The 20,825-nt window shown below is 40.8% G+C and overlaps 1 protein-coding gene across 1 annotated transcript; it reads right to left on the bottom strand.

Moving 5' to 3' along the window:
* Positions 1–13,549: 13,549 nt before the first annotated feature.
* LOC109464591 lies at positions 13,550–19,687 on the bottom strand. The gene is made up of 5 exons (XM_019761598.1): positions 19,431–19,687; positions 16,801–16,953; positions 15,557–15,634; positions 14,626–14,685; positions 13,550–14,006 (listed from the first exon to the last, which is right to left on the bottom strand). Exons 1-5 carry the CDS (start codon positions 19,498–19,500, stop codon positions 13,987–13,989), a joined length of 381 nt encoding a protein of 126 aa, XP_019617157.1. The 5' UTR covers positions 19,501–19,687; the 3' UTR covers positions 13,550–13,986.
* Positions 19,688–20,825: the final 1,138 nt, after the last annotated feature.

Raw genomic sequence — 20,825 nt, 5'->3', positions numbered from 1 at the left:
GTATTTCATAGACTTTGGGCATTTAACACTTGGGCCAACCGTTAATAGAAATTCGAATAAAGTCTCAAAGTCTCAAAACAGAAACAAACACCAAGATGACTCCTTTATTTTCTGGATGGTACTCGTACCCCCAAAATCAGCTCAGTATCCTACTAGTAACTGTTTTCTGCCACAATTTTGGATATTTTTTGGCTCCATGAATGTCGCTATACAATAGGATAGCGTTGTTTAAACTTAGTTTGTAGATATTAGTTAGTTAGATCTGGAAAATCTGGTTTTCAATCTCTCAAAACTGCATTGGGCACCAAGAGAGGACGATTATGATACAGCAGATTTAGTCAGGCGGTATAGCCTGTTACGTTGATGGAGGTTAGACGTCCATTTGAACAACATTCAAAGGCAATTCTAACTCTACTAGAGGATAAATTGAAGAGATAAATTCCGAACTTTTTGAGCTATTTTAGTGATGCCGAAGAAGAGTGTATGAGATGTCACTCAAAACGGAAGTAAGCTCTATAATTTATCCAGTAGTAGAGTTTGAATTGCCTTTTGAAATTGTTTACATATATGTCCGGTATAGCTTGTTGTATGAGAAAACTTACTTCAATACTTTTCATCCATTGACCAATGACCTCTAACCTTTACCCTTTGACATTTGCCTGGTCATCAATGTAGACATACAAGTTTGTTGGAAGCGAATCGCTCAGCTTACATGGAAGAGGTCAGAGGCCAAAACAGTAGCGCTACACAGAGAAGAGTCTTCTATATGAAGTGACAGTAACTACCAAAGGTTCATGTCTGGGTGAAATGGCGAGGTACACAGTACTGCAATTTATAGAAACTACTGCCAGTAGCACTCGACTGGGATTCAAGAAGCAAAAAGTACTATACGATAATAGGTGAAGGTCGTCCAATGCAATTTCAGGGCGGCAAAACTGGAACGTTCTCAATAAGGAAATCTGAATCATATTGACACATATACACCCCCACAGTAGCACTTTTGCTTTGTATTTCAGACTATGAGCATTTAACACTTGGGCCAACTGCTAATAGAAATTCAAAAAAAGTCTAATAGTCTTAAAATAGTGCAGAAACAAACACCAAGATGACTCCCTTATTTTCTGGGTGGTACCCCAAACATAAGCCCAGGATCCTACCAGTAACTGTTTTCTGTCACAATTTTTGGCATTTTTTTCCTACGAATGTCGATGTACGTCGGGATAATGTTGATTCAAAAGTACTATACGATAAAGGTGAAGGTAGTCCAGGCCTCCAGCGCAATATCAGGTCAGAATCGGATCGCTCAACCTACATGGAAGAGGCCAGAGGCCAAACATTAGCACTATACAGATAAGGGTGTTCTAACTGAAGTGGTTTAAAGGCTTATTCCGTATGGCTATGTCGGTGGTTTAAGTGCCTTTAGTGTGTGATTAACTCTATTTTGCTTGGTATCTTTTCCAATCAATCTACAGCACCGCATTTCTTATCAGTCTCGTCAGTTAGGTCTAAGTGACTCTCCCGGGTTGACCGTAACTGTGCGTTCTGATCCGCGTGCTCTAAGCCTGTCTTACTTGTGCGCGTTTCCCATTCCAACCTGGCCATTGATAGATTCACCCACTTTGATCAGTGGTCCGGGATGCTCGCCTGTGCACTGGTGATTTGGTTCTCTCCGTTTCCCTACATAAAACCGCACGATCTATGCGGGCAGAAACTTACGAGGCGAGTGATTGGGAATGCAATGTTCAGGCAGACAATTCTGGCCCTGAACCTATAACTCTTCATACTACAGCCTTTGTGCAAACTTGTGAGATGATGTTTTACAATCTAGCGATGTTATCGTGTACTTTGTTGACGTGCGAAATTAGGTGGAAATCAAATGTTTGACGATGTACTGAGAAATGCTTTACGATGTGGCAAGTTTCACCTATTCCATGACATTCCCCCAAAGCGATATAATCATACCACACACAAATGTGAGGCCGTAATTTTGCCAGTTTTTATTTTTATTTATGACCTTGTGTGCTGTGCTAGCAATCCTGTACTACAGACTTAATAAGTCTAGAGATTTGTACCCATGTCATACGTATTTAGAATGGCAAATTGAATCAGCAACTTATTTCCGTATTTCTCGTCATAGAATAACATGTTTGCCATTCAAGTTTAGATGGAGGGCACAGGGGACATTACCAATACATGTATCACACTGACCGCATGTTGACTCTAGCTATAACATAGCGGCTGTACAAAGCTCCGTATCCCTTAGACTCCACCAGACGCCACCGCGTAACCGACTTTGAGATTTGATGGAGATACCCCGTAAGATTCTTACATCTCTGCGGATGACCTCTCGGAGATAACCATCGCGTTTCTTTGATGACACACTGGCCATTTAAGGCAGACAGCGTCCAAAAATAAGTCGATATATATCTTTTCACCCACAGACAACTGCAACCATCGCCCTTACCTGAGAGACAAATTGCTGCTCCAACAAGCATCAAGGTGAAAAACGACATCTTCTTGACGGCTTGACCACGAATCCACGCCGACGAAGCTCCGGGAATTTCACGGTGTCAACCACGTTCTCGTCCGTCAACACATCGCCGGGCCGCGCGACGAGAAGAACCCCCGACTGAAAGTCTCTCCTCCCGGTAATCGTTACGTATTCCACCCGCTCTCTCTCCGTGTCTCTCCTCCTCCTCCTCCTTCTCGTTGCTATGGCTACGCTTCACGTCTTGTTGCTATGACGACGCGAGGCCGGTGATGTAGAACGTAAGACCCCGGATAGCCGTATGTCAGCCCGTGAAGGTTCACTCCTCAGTGATCAGAAGAAGCGCGGCCGTTAACGTTGTTCTCCCGGAAACACACGATGGCTAATAAGTACCTCGGGGAACGCCGTACACTGAGGCAGATACACACATCCGGACTGGGAGAGTCCAATTTGTTTAAATTTAGGGGTGGTGTGGGGCGTTGGGGTAACGGATTTTTAACTGAGTCAGAAAACGTCTGAAAGCGTTTCCCAATTTAGATGCGCTCTTGGCAAAGGATTAAATTCGTTGTGGCGAGAAGTTAGTATACGTAGGTCGATCTGTCGTATTGGATGCGTTGTCATCAAATTCGTCTTTTTCGGATACTACGGTCAAAACGGTTGGATCACCTTTAACACACTTTGGATTTTAACTTTCGGACCAGTCCAAGGGGGTGTGGGAGTGTGACAGTCCACAAGTGAAGATAAATGGGGGAGGGACAGACCACAGCTAACAAAGAGATAGAGTATAGGTCCCCTCGAAGCTTAGCCGAGGTACGTACAGCACGCTAGACCCGACTGAGGGGTGTGGGGCTGTGGTATATCATTTCCTTGGGGGCATGTAGGCTCTGGAGCCAAGGAACTAGCCTGTGTAGGCCCTGGAAACAGTCTGGCAACCAGGCGTAACTAAGGGGAGCTGTGGTATAATTTCTTTGGGGGCATGTTGGCCCTGGAGGCGACAAACTGGCCTGTGTGGGCCCTGGAAACAGTCTGACACCCAGGCTTCTCGACAATCCATGTCGACATATCTGCGTGTGTGTGACGACCTACATGGCATGTATATGAATAGGACATAGCCATAGGCTACTGTATGGTCTGTACTATTTTTGTTCCATCAATAAAGAACGTAGCCACAGGGTGCACTTGCTGCATGCTATCTTCACGCACCTTATAATACTAAGAGGACATAAGATGGATAACCATACAGCCAGGTTAAAAGCAACATTAAAAAGGTTTACAGCGGGAGTCCTCTGACCAAATTGCGCACTTGAATAGTCCACCTCTCCCCTCGTTTTCTGTCTAAATCTTAGCTTACCCCCCGCCAAAACCACCCTGATATAGCGTAGCCCCTCATTTATAAACATTGGAATAGGCCTAACATATAACTAACACACGGGGCGCAATCAAATGGAAAGAGGTTAGATAAGAAGTCGAGTGGGGCTATCCAGGCAAATCATAGAATGGGCAGCCAAAAATGAAATAGCCTTTCAAACACATCCATTTAGGAATGATGCATCAGAAATCTTCTAAAGTAGCCGTGACTTCACTGTGCTTTGCACATAACTCAGCTCACACCACTTAAGAAGTACTTTGACAGTGAAATTATTTAGGCCACACCAATTTAATTTGTTGGTTCTCGGATTTTTTTCAGAAAAAATATGAAGCGACAGGGCGAAAAAAAATTAAAATAAAAACAGGTCTAGGTATCCTATCATAGCCCCAAATGCTATGATAGGAGCCATGAAGTCAACACAAAAGGCTCGTTTAATATTTAAACAATGAACTTTTAATCAAACCACTGCAGTGATAGATGGAAAAACTGTAACAACTAGGAAGAAAAGGACACTCCTCAACTGTTGGGGGCAAAATATGAGCATTTTTGAGATTCAGAACCAGAATCTTTTTTTTTTTTGCGAATCAGAAAAAAATGAAGAGGCGAATCCGAGAACCAACAAATTAACTTGGTGTGGCCTTACTAGAAGAGTTCAGAAGTGTAGCTGTCCGTTCAAACGTGTGATGGTGGCTTTAATATAGATTGACCATATGGCAAATTAATAGCCGTCTGTAGCATTCCTGGCCTAAACCTTGTGTTGGTTGGTGGATTCCATTCATTAATAAAGAAAAAGTTAAGACCCATTCGTCACAATGTAAAGGTTTAGAACGACTTTACCGGAGTATGCACATTTGTATTTGTTCATTATTTGACTGACTGGCTGAATAGATAATTGATGGTAGTATGTATTAAAGGTGTTCAATGCAATTTCAAGGTGGCGAAACAAAATAAATATTCTGGATGAGGAAATATTTGGGGTTTGACTCATGCTATCCATAGTTTTTCAAACGTCTTGTAAACGCCTTTTTTCCATTGTAAAAGTGGTGGCGAGAATATAAGTTGTACCTAACTTGAGTTCGCAGTCACTTAGTCCATGTCCTTTTATTTGTATTCATCACCGTGCTTCTGAATATTTTTTTTACATATACTGATATTTCGTAGCACATTGTTGGCATCATTTAATACGTGGAGCTTTCGAAACATACACAAAACTATATGAGGAGTCCCTTTATTTTCTGTTATCACCAATAAATAGCTAGAGCCAGTCTACGATACGAAACAAGCAACTGTTTTCCATCAGCTACATTCCATTTTTGCCTCACAGATATCTGTATGCAGTGGCATAGGGTAAATTTAACGTTGTAGATATTGAAAAAAAGAGAATTGACTTTGGAAATCCAATTTTACTGTCCAGAAAATCGCTTTGGGTGCCTTTAATGTCACTATTATAGTTGGCTCAACTAACTCGACGTTGTACTAACTAACTTGACGTTTACTAACTAACCTGACATTTACTAACTAACTTGACGTTTACTAACTATCCTGACGTTTAGTAACTAACTTGACGTTTACTAACTAACCTGTCGTTTACTAATTAACTTGACGTTTACTAACTAACTTGACGTTTACTAACTTGACGTTACTAACTAACTTGACGTTTACTAACTAACTTGACGTTTACTAACTTGACGTTTACTAGCTAACTAACTTGACGTTTACTAGCTAATTTGACGTTTACTAATTTGACGTTTCTTGTCGATTTGCCTTGTGATGTATTCCACCTTGGCCAGACGGCGGGCCGCAATGTCGAATATAAAAATGAGAATATACGGTACCCTGTCCTTTGTTGACATTCTTCCCAGAACAGGATCGATGTTCTACATGGCAAATTCATGACCTGCCGTGTCGTACGTCTTCTATCACCCGACCGGCTCAACCGACACAACTGTACAGTTTCCGAAATATATACGGCTAACAATTTCTTTTACGAGGAGAACTGTCAATACGACATAAAATTTCAAAAACCGACCGAGTAGTTCGGTAAATTTGTGGATGTTCTACAGAGAGGAAAAAAGATCGGTGGCAGGTAATTCTTGTTGAGTGAACGGAACTTCTGGTAAAGCTATGTAGCATCGTGATAGGTGAATATGTGTTTGTATTCAGAACCTAATATCCAAGCAGATCCTAAGGTGGCAAAAGACAGTATCAAATTAGCCAGGCAGTATCCATTGGCCATATATGGAGGATCCAATACGCCTTGACTGGACCTTCTCCGGCCAATGGATACTGCCTGGTCAATTTGATACTGTCTTTTGCCACCCTAGGATCTGCTTGGAGATTATCCAGAATCGTGCCTATCTAGTTCTATGCCTGAATGGGTTTGGGTTAGGATCAGGCACGTTTCTGGATAGTCTATGCGTATCCAAGATATAGATTTGCTCAGGCACTGTTCTGGATATTCCAGAACCGTGGGATATTCCAGAACCGTGACTAAGCATGGTTCTGGATAAAGCACGCATACGGTCCCGTATACAACATCGCATGTATATATGCAAATCCCTCGCACCATCGCCATTACGTTATTTTTGCGCTATTTGTACTTACAGGCTTTAGCGGATTAGATATTAGATATAGTAACCGTTAATGCTGGAAAGTGCGCAAGTTGCAAAATACGGTCATTACTATTTTATAGTACCCACAGGCAGTATATGCATTTACGATAACACTGGCGAAAAATGTAATGCAGCAGTATCATACGACGCAACAGTCCTATTTTTATAGACTTGCTTTATGTTTTGCTCTCTTTTTCTTGACCAGGTAATACCAGAAAAATTATATTAGTAAATGGCATATGAATATGAATTCTTTTTGACCTATTTTTTTTTATTTTAAAAAGTCGTTCTTATGGCCAGATGGACAATGATCCGCGACAGTGCACACATCCGGGTGACACGTTGTCATAAATCGATACGTCACTAGGTGCGTGACTTATGTGTATGTGTGTAAAACTGTCGTAAACTGTACATACATATGTGCCGTGAAACTGCCGAAAAAAGGGCGCACATGTTTTGTAAAATATATTTTGCACAATGTTGCTTTAGGTTTCAATCAATCAATAAATAAATAAATAAATAAATCAAATGGTTGGCTAAATTGTGTCTTGCTGTACAATTTGATTTCTTAACATATCTAGCATAAGAAATTTCAATTCAATAAAATCCATATCATTACACATTAATTACCTAAAAATAACAGTTTAAAGTTCAACAATAAAACAATTTATTACAGACATATATGAAATACTTACATTTACAGTGTTATACAAGGTAAAAAAAACAAGACTGGAGGAAAGACTATACATCCTAGTTGACCACCATAATATAGTTATGATTCAGCAGGATGTCACAAAAGCGTCGCCTTTCCGGAAATGTTTCCACATTCAATATTACAAAACTACAAAAAGTACGTCCTAATATCGTCCTGTTATAGTCTAATATGTCTCGGTCATTTTGTATCTGTATCAGTATAGCCGGTATAACCGCCCTTCGGCGTAACACACCAGCTTCGCACGCACGCGGCGCGGCGGCAGCTAGCTATATCACACCGAACGACTTGTTACACTCAATCTTTGCACATTTAATTGCAGGGGTTGTTTAAAGCTTTCTAGTGTTGATGCTCCAACTGTGCTTGGGGGCAACGAGTTCCAGTCTACGATAGTTCTGGGGAAATACGTTTTTGAATACCTCAATTCTTGGTTGATAACTCTGATATTTGAAGACATGACTGTTTCTTGTTCTTTTCTGGGCTGGTATCAGATACTTAGTGTTCGTCCACCAGTTTATTAGTCATTTTGTAGTCGGTATGATGAAAGGAAACATAAACATGACATGCCACATTGTGATATTCGTTGCCCCATTTCTCCACCAAGCAAAATCGATGGACCATATGGTGAATTTATGACTCTTTCTATATGAACATTATGACTCTGACCGGCGTGTCATGTCCGGTTGACTTAGTGGGGTCATTAGGTGTGGAATAATTTACTTCTTCAGCTTAAGCCCCTGTCACACGTAGCGAACCATGGCCTCCCGAGCACTGCCGACTCTCCCCAAACATGGTTAGGAGTAGGGTTGGAAGGAAGGTCAGTTGTGGTTGGCTGGTGTTCGGCGAGGTCGGCTGTACCATGTACTATGTAAGTGAAACGTATTTCAGCCTGATGGCTGCAATGTTTTACCTAATAAACCAGTCATTCATTCATTCATTCATTCATTCATTCATTCATTCTTTCTTTCATTCATTCATTCATTCATTCATTCATTCATTCATTCATTCAGACGAATATTTCCAAAATATTGAATGAAAGACCTTTATTGTACGTTTGTGCTCTAACAAGCTAAGTACAGGTCATGGGTAAACAGGGAAAGGAATACAGCAATAACACTTAAACTATACATACTAATGTGATCTACTATTTACATGTTCAACTTCTTCTCGCTTCTTGGCGCAGTTATAGATGTACGAGCATATAGAACGTTTGTCAAGTTTCATAAGAAATATTAATTTTTACAATTCATTTAAATGTCCAAAGCTGGGGAACGTATCTATTATATATGAATGTAGGGAATCTCTCTCATTACTATATAACGTACAATCGACTACAAAATGATACTCATCCTCAATCTTATCTAAATCGCAAAATTGGCAAATCCTTTGCTGTACAGGAATGCGGTTGTGTCTGCCTTTTTCTATGTGGAGTTTGTGTGAACTTATCCGGAGTTACATATAAAAGATTTGGATGTGGAGGGGAGCTAGGTTCGGCCATGTTTAGATGGTTGCTGGCCTTTTTGTTCGGTAGATCATCAGAGGTGTTTGGGAGAGGTGAAATTTGAGTCAACTTTAACTCAAATTCGATTGGATTTGCAAAGAAAGGTAGGGGCGGCATTGATCTGGTCAGATTGTATCCAAACTCTAGCAAACCTTGGTTGGTTAGTGGGTGAAAGATCAAGGAGCTCGAGGGTCTGAATGTGTGACAGGGGCTTTAGCTGACTGTCCTAACAAAGTAGGAATATACAACGTCTTGTAGTTCGTGATTTCACCGCTAGATGACCTCGTGTTCATACACAGTTTTCTTAAGAACGAATGTATATTAAAGTACTCGCCAACAGCGACAGGTGGCGCTTCAATACAAGCTTCTTACAGTTGAGAGAAAAGAAGGCATGGTCTTATTGATAATGTAGAAGGAACAGAGGGAAAGCAAGACAACACATTAAGCTGTGTCGTGAAAAAGGAAAATGACAGTTATGTGGACATTAAGTTTTACAATACTAGTAATATATCTAATAGCAGGTCAAGGTCTATAATCCATAACTCTACCACTGGCTCATTGTCTGTCTCTCTTTAATCCCTCCCTCTCTCTCTCTCTCTCTCCCTCTCTCTCTTCCCCTCTCTCTCTCCCTCTCTCTCCCTCTCTGTATCCCCCTCTCTCCCCCCCTCTCTTTCTTTCTCCACCTCTCTCACACACGCGCACACTCGGCATTCATTGCCACTGAGGTCACCAAATGTCAGCGTACGCTAGAGCGTAGTTCTTACATCACGTACACACTTCAGTGTCACAGTCTGTGCACAGTTTAACTACTAGTAGTCTAACTCCAAATTCTATCTACTGAATTACACTGAGTCATCGCCAAAACGCCTTGCGTAAGCATCTTGACATCAAGGCGTGTTTCGTATGGAGTTGAACTCATGTGATAAAGTGTCTTGTCATGTCTCACTCCAAATTCTACCTACTGAATTACACTGAATCATCACTCAAACGTCTGATTTCAGTATATTGACATTAAACTTAAGGTGCGTTTCGTATGGAGTTGATCTCATGTGACAACAAGATTTTTTGCAACATCATCTGTCAATTTTACACAGAAAATTAGGCACATCAAAAAAATCATACTGTTAACAGCTTTTCTGTTTGTAGGTAATGGTCATCACTGTGTCAGTACTAATAGGTATGGTTATACCTCTGGTCACAAGGTCGTATTCAATTGATGGTTACGTAGAACAATAGAAGAAGACACATAAAATTTACGTGCGTGCGAAGACGTCAGCTTGCCATGTGCCATGTTAACCCGTGTTTTGACGTAGTCCTGACCTTTTACAATGGCAGTAAAACAGACTACACTTTTGTGTTGTGTTGTGTTGTCTGGAGGGTGTTCAGGTGTCTCACTGGCACGCAACCAACGTCAGTAACTACTGACCCCCAGCTTATAACATTAATCTTTATAATGGACGTCAACCTGTCATGGCGTCTGACGATGTGTAAAGAAAAGACACACATTTAGAATCTTCCCCAGGACCACCTACCAACCATGGTTGACTGAAGTTCGGGAGCAGTCTCTGACCAGATTTAGGCCACGCCTACCTTTCTATGCGAATCGAATTTGAGTTAAATTTGAGTCAGATTTAACACACCTCAAACACTCGCACGCACTTACTCGAAACACCGGCCAAACACCAACCATGACCCATTGTTGTTGTTGTGGGGTCGTGTGGCGTAGCGGCAGAGTGAGCGACTCGGAACTAAGAGTCCCGGGTTCGAGTCCTGACATGCCACCGATCTTGTGCCCTTTGGAAAGGCACTTTACACGACTTTCCTTACTTCGCTCAGGTGTAAATGAGTATTGTCCTGCCATGTATTTGTCCCCTGTGTTCGTGGTGGCATTAATATAAGTTGAAAATACTTGAGTGTGTCGTCTGGTGATTACATGTTGGAATAAAAAAATTAAAAAAAAAACATGACCCAACCTCCCCTCCTGTCCTCACCCCAATTTTTTTAACGTTTTGCAACATTCGTATAGCACCCCCGACAGTAGCCGACCTCGTCCAACACCGGCCAACCACAGCCGACCTTGCTCTCGATCTACTTTCTACCAAGGTTGGGGAGAGTTCGGCTAGTGTTCTAAAGGCCCTCTTCGGCTACAATGTATGTGTGACAGGGACGTTTAGAATCTGTATTTTTGTGATGTTAAAAGTGACGAACCAGTTGCCTCAGAATGCTATAAGATCTGTACAACGAAAAATGTCTGATGAAATCTTGAAGACATTTCTTAGAAGTCCCTGCAATAAATCCTTCGTTTTCTATTGACTGACAGATTGACTGATAAGATCGCAAATCTTGAAAGAACATGAAATACCTTGCCTTCGGGATGAACACTAAACATAGGCTTCACTAGTCCAAGTCTTCTCTGAAAGTTTACGAAATAAAAACTTGAATCATACACGTACCACTTGAAATAAAGACCACCACTAAGATTTCAACAACTGTCAATTTTGATGCACTCCTGACGTCATCACGCTTCTTTTTTTTTATTATTTACTTCAGATTCACCTCAAAACAAGGCTCGTGAGAGCCACTTACATGTTTTGGGTTACAGTGATGACTGCGTGGTCAGATATTTGTTCACCCTTGATTTAAACCGTTGGAGGTTGTAATTAGCGGTGAAACATTCACGGGGAAGCTTGTTCCACAGTGAAGTGGTTCTGGGGGAGAAACTGTCAGCATGAAATGTTCTCTTGACTGATGGACTATTGAGGAAGAAAGGGTGATTTTCTGCTGTTAAGGTGGCTAAGCGTGTTCTTGCAGAGAATGTTCTGAGTGGGGGTACAAGGGAGTGAAGTTCAGCAGAGCATCTGCCGTGGAAATATCGATATAGTAACGCCAGGCTTGCAACATCGCGCCGGTGTGAAAGCGGTTGTAAGGTGGCGTGCAGGTCTCTCCCAACGAGATTTCGCAAACTGACTTCCAGAAAAGTCAGCGATTGCATCATACATCTGACGAAGGTTGACGGTATCAACCGAAAATTTATGGTGAGTTCTTCCTCGTGTTGGAACAAGCTTAAACTTTCTAACTATGGATTCTACCAACACTGATGAGCTTTCATTCGAACTGTCAATTTTCCGTCAAAAATACAGACTTTTAAAAACAAAATCATCAATGCATGTAAATTGCATCAAGGGAACGGCAGTAGTTTGTAGCAATAATGATGTAACATTTTCCACCAGACCTATTACAGTTTTCCAGAAGACCTGTTGAAGTAATTGTAACCTTCCAGCAGACAATACACGGTTGTTTGTCTTCAGGAGACCCAGTATGATGCCAGGTGCCTTCTGGCGCCAGAGGGTCAACACAAATGTCACTGGTTATTACCCCCCTCCCCATCTCCACAGCATTTTCTTAGGCCACAGCAAGTAATTTTTATGGATGACATCAGCGTGCGCATTAATTTTCGCCTGATTTTGGAGAAAAAAAAAAGAAATTTTGTTGCCTTCTGACAGTGGTCAACATGCCGAAAAATGGCCAAAGATGTCTGTTGCCATGCCGGAAGGTGGATGGCAGATAACTATGAAGAAGGGAGACAAGAAAAGGCTCTGATTTAATGTTTTGTTTCTTACTTTGATGCAGTGATGTGTGATGCTGGCTGTGTATATGTAATGTTCACACTGATCAAAACCATTTGTACAATGATTGTGTCAAATTTTAAAATGTAGGAACCTTGTTTTTTCGGCCCGCATTTTTTTTCGCCCGCTCGCATTAGATTTGGAGTCTGCGGAGGATGTCATCCATAAAATTTACTTGCTGTGGTCTTTTCGATAAAAACAGTGTGGTCATGTCTGCAACATGTCCACACACAGATATATGGGCACAGAAACACAAACACACTACCAATTTTTTTTTTCTTATTTTCTTATGTTGAGAAATATTTTTGTTGTGAAGGGGACTTTCAAGAAAATTCAAGAAATATTCTTCAGAGATTTTGTATGTTGATTCTTACGCAAAGAATTTTGTTCTCCTTTTTTCTTAAGAAAAGAAAATATTTCTAGTAGCATGCTTACCATCAAGAATCTTAAGACACACAGACACACACACACACACACTCATACACACGTTTGACCTTAGAAAAAAACGTACAACAAGTACGAATCATTTTAATTAGAAATTCCCCACTTCGCTGTCCATTCAAATGGTTTGTATGCGCGATTCATTGGTTGACAATCGGTCAGAAATTCAGAAGGGAGTGGGTAGTTTGGGACTCGAAGTCAAGATGGTTGGAAGTAGTTTGGATTAAGTCTGAAAGCATTCGGGCCTCGGTTGTCGCAAAAAATAGGCGTGGCCTAAACTGGTTCGACTGCTCTCAACTCACCAGTACTAGTCACCACCGACGTCGACATCTGTTGCATGGGCAGTGGTCACTCTAGGACAAGGTCAGGAGATGTGTGACAGGAGTCTTACAGCATACATACGCACGTACACACACAAGCACATTCATACGCACATATACGTACACACGCACATACACACACAGACATACACGCATAACATACAAAACATACATACATGCACACACAAACGCACAACATACATACATAAATGCACACACACGCACACACACACACACACACACACACACACACACACACGCACACACACACACACACACACACACACACACACACACACACACACACATATATACAAACACACACAGAGAGAGAGAGACAGTCACATACATACGCACACACATACATACATACATGTACGTATACAAACCATAAAATTCTGATCTGTCCTTAGAATTCAACCAACACACAGTTTCAATGGTCTCACAAGATGCTTTAAGCAAGCAAGTTCTTTATTCACTGAATTAAACTGGCATTTTTCACTTTAGACATTTCTTCACTGTAGCTCTTTCCGTCAAGAACACCTTTGTGAATAAGAAACAAATTGAAAACTACGTAACAGAATTCCGTTTGGACTATCAGAAAAATTTAGCTGTGGACTTGATTGGGTCATGTTTAGTTCAGTATTATTCTTTAAAAATCGACTATGCAAGAAACGATTTTTTTTCACTTCAAGTTATGATATCACCATTTACGTGTTCGGAACAGAAATGTGGACATTTGCTTAAAGTTTCTCACCAATTTCACTAGGTATAGGAACTCATACATATCACAAGGGAGAATATAATCTATGGTAATAAAAGTTAGAAATTTCGCTACAAATCAAAGCCATTAGTCTCGGTCGCAGGCGTGTGTGGTTAGGCCATGCAGTTACTTTCCTCGCTACCCATTGTTTTCTTCACTTTCGGTCTCCATCGGCTGCAAAATACAAATTGTAGGCTAAGTAACACAATCCCTTTCTCTGTCCGGTCTAGTTTAAAGACATACAGAAACGGAATATCTTTATACGTATACTTAGAAAACATCTGATCCTAAAGCATGTCTGTTCTTACCTTTTCACCATTATATTATTACACATATACAAATGAAAAGAAAACTACTCTCCTATTAACATCCGAAAACCCACAAATGACAGAAAAAGAGGGATCCTTTGTCTTCCTCTGTCTCCAAAAAAGAAGTCAAACCCAGTAGTTTTTACTAGTAGTTTCTTAGTAGTTATCATGAATTTGCACTAAAAAAACGTATTCTTATACTATATGATCTATTTACTCAATAGACCATATAGTATCGTGTCAGTGCTAGCTTGACCATCTGTATATAAACTATGTTTGTCATGTATATACAAGCTATTCCTTTGCTGTAATATTCACTTAACCCATTGGGTATGTAGGTATAATAAAGGTCTATATTCAACAATAACATAAAGATAAATTGCTTTCCATAGATTATGAAGTTTGCTATTCCTTTGCACCTTCCTTCTGAATATTCTTACTCGGACTTATGAAAAATTATAATTATGAAAAAATGGCATTCTTACCCTGCGCATTCCCCTTATCCAGCAAAGTGTCGACAACAAGGCCTCTCTGGTTTTCCTCACCTAAGTAGCAAGTGAAGCAAACGTGTTTTAAACGACCATTATGTAATTTTTTTTTGGCACCAACAATTAAAGTATTCTATAAAGGAATATTCGTGTGATTGTAGTTCATTTCCACTTTTCAACATATTTATGGAATTATCACACATTTCTGATATTTATGGTTGTTTAACAGTACACACTTGTTTGTGGCAGCACAATTAACTATTAAAATTTAAACAAACATGACTGTCAGCTGTGTTATCAGCTTTTAACACACTCGTAAGGCGTAATATTTTAACACCTCCACTTAATTAATGGCACTTAGGCCATGTTGATTTTCGGCCGTTTAAAAAAGAAAGTTTTCAACCACACTGTAGATCGTACAAAACAGTTGCAAGAGGAGCAAATATATACCGTAAGTTGGAAAAAAACACATTGGAAAACGATACCAATGTCGTAGAATGACAAAATCAAACGAAAAAGACGAAAATGTAAAGAAATGAATTTGAAGACTAGATTATTCGCCAAACCATACTCTGTGTCATTTGTTCGACCTTCAAAACCACGTATATTTCATAATGAAAGCACCTTTTTTTGGCCAAACTTTTTTTTTCAGTCGCACGCTCGCATGAGTTTTGGGGTTCCCAGAGAATGTCATCCATATAATCAAATTAACATGGCCTTATTTGCCGTATGGTTGATTTAGCTTACTTGTGTAAAGAATTGACAAAAACAATTACATTTCGTCCTAATGCTACATACAGCTTTAGTGTGAAGTTAGAAATACACATGTACTAGTAACTTCTTCCACAATCCTTTATTGACAGAAATACCTTTGAACAGTAATAGAACGATGACTTCCATGAGAAAAAAATCTAAAAACAAGACTCACCCTCCAGCTTCTGGCCAAGTCCTTCCCCATGGTTGTTAAGAAAGTCCTTCATAATCTCCCTCCTGTTAGAACCGTCACCTGATGAACACAAAATACATGTTATAAGCACAATAACATACAGTTCTTCAGCAATAGAATAGAATAGAATAGAATAGAATAGAATAGAATAGAATAGAATAGAATAGAATAGAATAGAACTAAATGTGGGGTCGTGTGGCGTAGCGGCAGAGTGCTCGACTTGGAATCAAGAGGTCCCTGGTTCGAGTCTTGACATGCCACCGATCTTGTGCCATTGGGAAAGGCACTTTACATGACTTTCCTCACTTCGCTCAGGTGAAAATGAGTATTGTACTGTCCATGTCCCATGTGTTGGTGGTGGCATTAATATAAGTTGAAAAAAACTTGAGTGTGCCGTCACCACGCCTTGTGATTATATGTTGGAGTATAAAAAAAATAGAACTAAAGCCTTCCTCTGTATAGTTTTTACACACTCCGGCAACAGATAACTAGACAACTTGAGACAAATTAATGAACTACACGTGTATAATGTTCACGTACGTAGTTGTTCGTGCAATTTCGTCCGCATTTTTTATCATCAAATAGACATTTTTCTTATGAAATAGAAACGGGCTATGTTAGAAACAACGCAGTATAACAGCCAAACAATAATAGACAAGAATAGAATTTTGAATCTAGAATAGGATAGAATACGGCTGCATTGTAGAATAAAGTAGAGCAAAACAAGAAATTAACATTCCTACATTTTGAAATTTTGACATCATATTTCAAACATTGTTAAACAAGAAGAAATGATATCTGTATTGCGCTAGGTGTACTGCCAACTATTACATCCATTTCGCAATGAAACAACTTTGAAAGAAAAAAAGTTTTCAATCATTGTACAAATTCTTTTGACTCAGTGGAAACATCACATATGCACAGCCACCAACACATACAAAAGAAATGAAATACGTAACTGCATCAAAGTAAAAGACAAAACATTAAATCAGAGCCTTAAGCTTGTCTTGTCTCCTCTTTTCATATATACGTATTTGCCATCCACGTTCCGGCATGGCAACAGACATCTTTGTCCATTTTCTGCATGTGAACCACTGTCAGAAGGCAACAAAATTTCTTGTTTGTTTTTTCTCCCCCAAAATAAGGCGAAAAAAATCCATGCGCGCGCTGATGTCATCCATAGAAATTACTAGCTGTGGCCTTTTTGAGAAAACATGATGACATACCATCAGTACTTCCTCCGTTGACTTTCCTCATGCCCTCGATAACCGCGTCCAGAATCACGCCGTTATCCAGCTGATGGCCGATCGCTTCCTCCTGTGCCCGAACCCTCTTGTTGGCCAGCTTGATCACATCCCACCTAGAGAGATCCTCTGGGTCTGAAATACAGGTTCACGTTATCATGATACTAAACACCCATCATCAGTCAACACAGACACTCATAGATGCAAGTACTCACTTATGTGTGGTCGTGTGGCGTAACGGCAGAGAGCTTGGATCGGAACCAAGAGGTCCATGGTTCGAGTCCTGACAAAGAGAACGACACTTCACACGACTTTCCTCACTTAACTCAAGTGAAAATTTGTCCTCTGCGTTGGTACATGATGGCGGCATAAAATAAGTTGAGGAAATGTGCACTGGGACACTCTTTAGTGTGTCGTCACCATGTCTAGTTATGAAATGTTGGAATAAAAAAACTCGTTGAATGGCCCGGTCGTGTCGTCTCCACTAATTTCTGTCTCGTAAACGGCCGTCGCCTTTTGAATTTGAAACGGTCGATGCCATATCACAGAACGGCTATCTTTTTAAAAGTGTATCGGCACGGTCCATGTTTCGGGTGGGGTATAGGTTTAGAGCTACGCTTTTTGACCCGGGTTCGAATCCGCGCTTGTGCTTTTTTCACTCATACCATTTGTAATTCGAAGGTTGCCTTTTAAAGTACATATTATGTTTTTAAAACGTTTTTAGACACCAAATATAAGGTATATTGTGCTTGGATATGGCATCAACCAGCGACGACCGTTTACGAGACGGAAATTTGCGTCTCCCACTGTTCAGACTTCCCGGGCCAGACTACAGGTCTACCCGCACTAACCCGGGGCCCTGTTCCATGAGAATGGCAATGGCAACAAATAGTGGACAAAAACGGAAGAACAATGCATTGTAAAATGGGTACTTGTTTCAGAACTGTACTTTATGTAACATCAAATATTATTCAGATCATATGAAAGTTATCTTCGTTAGAGAGTGTAGGGTTACATTTAAATTTCAAGTCAATCCATTGATCTAAAACGGCATGAATAAAAATTTGAAGTTGTTTTTTTAGCAAACGTTACATACTCCAGGCATAATCTCTACCAGTAAAATCACTGATTCTACTTTGTGAGTTTGTATATACCTGTTCAAATTAAGAAGAGGGACGAGAGATGTAAGCTATAGATTTTTTTTCATATTCCAACATTTCATGACTAGACATGGTGACAGCACACTCAAGTTATATCAACTTATTTTATGCCGCCACCAACGCAAAGGACGAATACAGGACAGGGCAATACTCAATTTCACTTGAGTTAAGTGAGGAAAGTCGTGTAAAGTGCCTTTTCAAAGGGCACAAGATCGGTGGCGTGTCAAGACTCGAACCCGGGCCTCTTGATTCCAAGTCGAGCACGCTGCCGCTACGCCACATGACCCCCACTATAGCTATAGATTGAATGGTAGCATATCCTTATATGTTCTACTGCTTTGTAAACGATAAATGTAGTGTAGCATCGCTTTAATTGTTTTCTTTCCAGGAACATTCTAAATTGACTGTGGGGTCGTGCGGCGTAGCGGCAGAGTGCTTGACTCGGAACTAAGAGGTCCCGGGTTTGAGTCCTGACAAGCCCTTGGGAAAGGCACTTTACACGACTTTCCTCACTTAACTCCAGTAAAAATGAGTATTGTCTTGTCCTGCATTCGTCCTCTGCGTTGGTGGCGGCATAAATAATAAGTTGATATAACTTGAGTGTGTCGTCACCATGTCTAGTCATGAAATGTTGGACTATAAAAAAAAGCAATGACGTAAATGATCCATGTGAAACTACTGCATTCGATCCACATGGGGAGGAACGTGCAAATAAAGATCATTTCTTCATAAACTTGTATTCACCAGTACATTTCGTACTGCGTCACATCGGTTAAAAATACAGGCTGTCGGTGTGGTTCTGCGTGCTTCTTAACTCCGTCCGATACATTTACGTTTACGTCTAACCATTGTTTGGGTTAAGAACATGTAACTACTTCGATAAAAAGCTGTGGTTAAAACATTCGGGGGACAAAGCTGAAATGAGAGGCACTACACGTCACAATATCTTTTGTACACCTTTTAACTTCCTGTTCGCTCTTATTCAACTACTAAGTACTCGGTCAGAAAGCTAGCACACGGCTACGACACGGCACACGGTTACGACACGACACTGGGTAGGAGCTATACAGCACTATTCGGTAGAAAGTTGGTCAAAAATTGGTACCATAGGACAGTGAAATGTGTAACTGGGCACGATTTTCGTATGGACTACGTGCGGCACCGCAGCACCAAAAATGGCGGATTTTCAGCGGTACAGCGCGATGTCGACACAAAATGAAAATAGTATTTGTAGATTCTGTAGTACGCTTTACGGCAATGCTACTCAGTTTCACATGGCTAGTTCAATAGTGCACATTCTTGACCAACTCTCTACTAAACGGCGTTGTTTCAATCCTACCCAGTGTTGAGAACACCTCGACACCGTGCGGCGATTTCCGTGTGGAAGGAGGGCATACCAAACGGGGTTTCCGGCCGTCCAGAAAGAGACATCTGAATTCTGGACAAACTTACCGCCCTCTGCCGGTCTACCGGTCACTGTTGCAAACACAGCCACGGCGATCAGTACCAGAAGGGTCTTCATCTTGTCTTCTGTCTCTACTCGACTCGAGGGAACAATTTTATGTCGAAGACTGAAAAACAATCTCAGTGAACAGACGTACAACTGAGTACTTGACTGGACAATTTTAATGGTGAGGACTGAAAAACAATGTCGTAGGCGTGGTTTGGACGAAAAAGTTGTCAAACTGGTATCAATTATATTCAAGGCTGTGGTTGATTTAATGACGCCCGGGTTGTGCGTCATGCACAGGCACATGTAGGCAAGCATGTGGAACGGTTGACTCTTGACCTGTTATAATATCAAGCAATTTGAAGAGCGCAAGTTTGGACAATTAGAATAGTCAAAGGTAGACCGCAGCACATGTAAGGAGGGCAATAGAATTAACAGTGTTTGTGTAAGGTTTTAATATATTCATTGAACTTAAGAAGATTAAAAGACAACTTTGAAAAGATATAATGTTGCTTGGGTGTGCAGTTGAAAACAGTTCATGTGTTATAATCACATGACCACACCTCGTCATCAGATTCTCCAAGCAGATGCAGGGTGCGGCTCAGTCCTTGTTTAAGTCGACTGTTTTTCAGAATTTTGTACGTCCGTACGTGGCTGAACTTGCTGGGCGCCTATTGTTCCGCGCTAAGCCTAAATGCTGTGCGCCAATTGGTCCCCGCTAGACTGGCTTAGATGGGAAATTGAGGTTTAAGGGGGATGGGGGGTAGGCAGTGTTCGGTCGTGTGTGACAAGGGGTTCGGATACTGAATCCCATCTACCCCTTGGGCGGCTGTGGCGCACCCGGCTTGACTTCAATTAAAAGTAGCCTCCAGGCCGATTTGAGTAAAGAATAAAGAATAAAGAACGGCGACCCTGTACCCGCATGCCTTCAGGCTAGTTAGACTACGTCGTACCTGTTCCAATTCACCTTCGGGTTTTTCTACCTCATATCTTTACTCTCATCATAACATCGGAAGTGGCAGAAACTGCATACTACACGATACATAGAAATGTTAACGTTATGTCACCTAAGCAAAAATATAAAATGTGCGTGTCCAGACTGCGGTGTCAACAGGTCATCAGACAAGAACACGAAATCGGATCTTTCCATCCCATTAGGGTAATTAGATAATTACCGGACGGCATTCATCATAAAGCTCTATAATTTATGTTCAAAGACGTTCCGCGCGAAATATTAATCTCTTGATAATATATATCTATGATCAGTGACTCAAAAAGTGCATTCTGCTCTAAAAAAAACTATAGTGCATATATTTTCATCTTTTAAGTGAGATCTGAGGCAGGATTTCAAGGATATTATTGTCGATTGGCCTTGTCAGCAAATGACAGCGTAATGG

The sequence above is a fragment of the Branchiostoma belcheri genome, unplaced genomic scaffold (assembly GCF_001625305.1).
Source record: "Branchiostoma belcheri isolate BF01 breed outbred unplaced genomic scaffold, Haploidv18h27 scaffold14, whole genome shotgun sequence".
NCBI classification, from domain to species: domain Eukaryota; kingdom Metazoa; phylum Chordata; class Leptocardii; order Amphioxiformes; family Branchiostomatidae; genus Branchiostoma; species Branchiostoma belcheri.
Note: the sequence above shows the minus strand (reverse complement) of the source record. Positions and strands in the feature narration are given on the sequence as shown.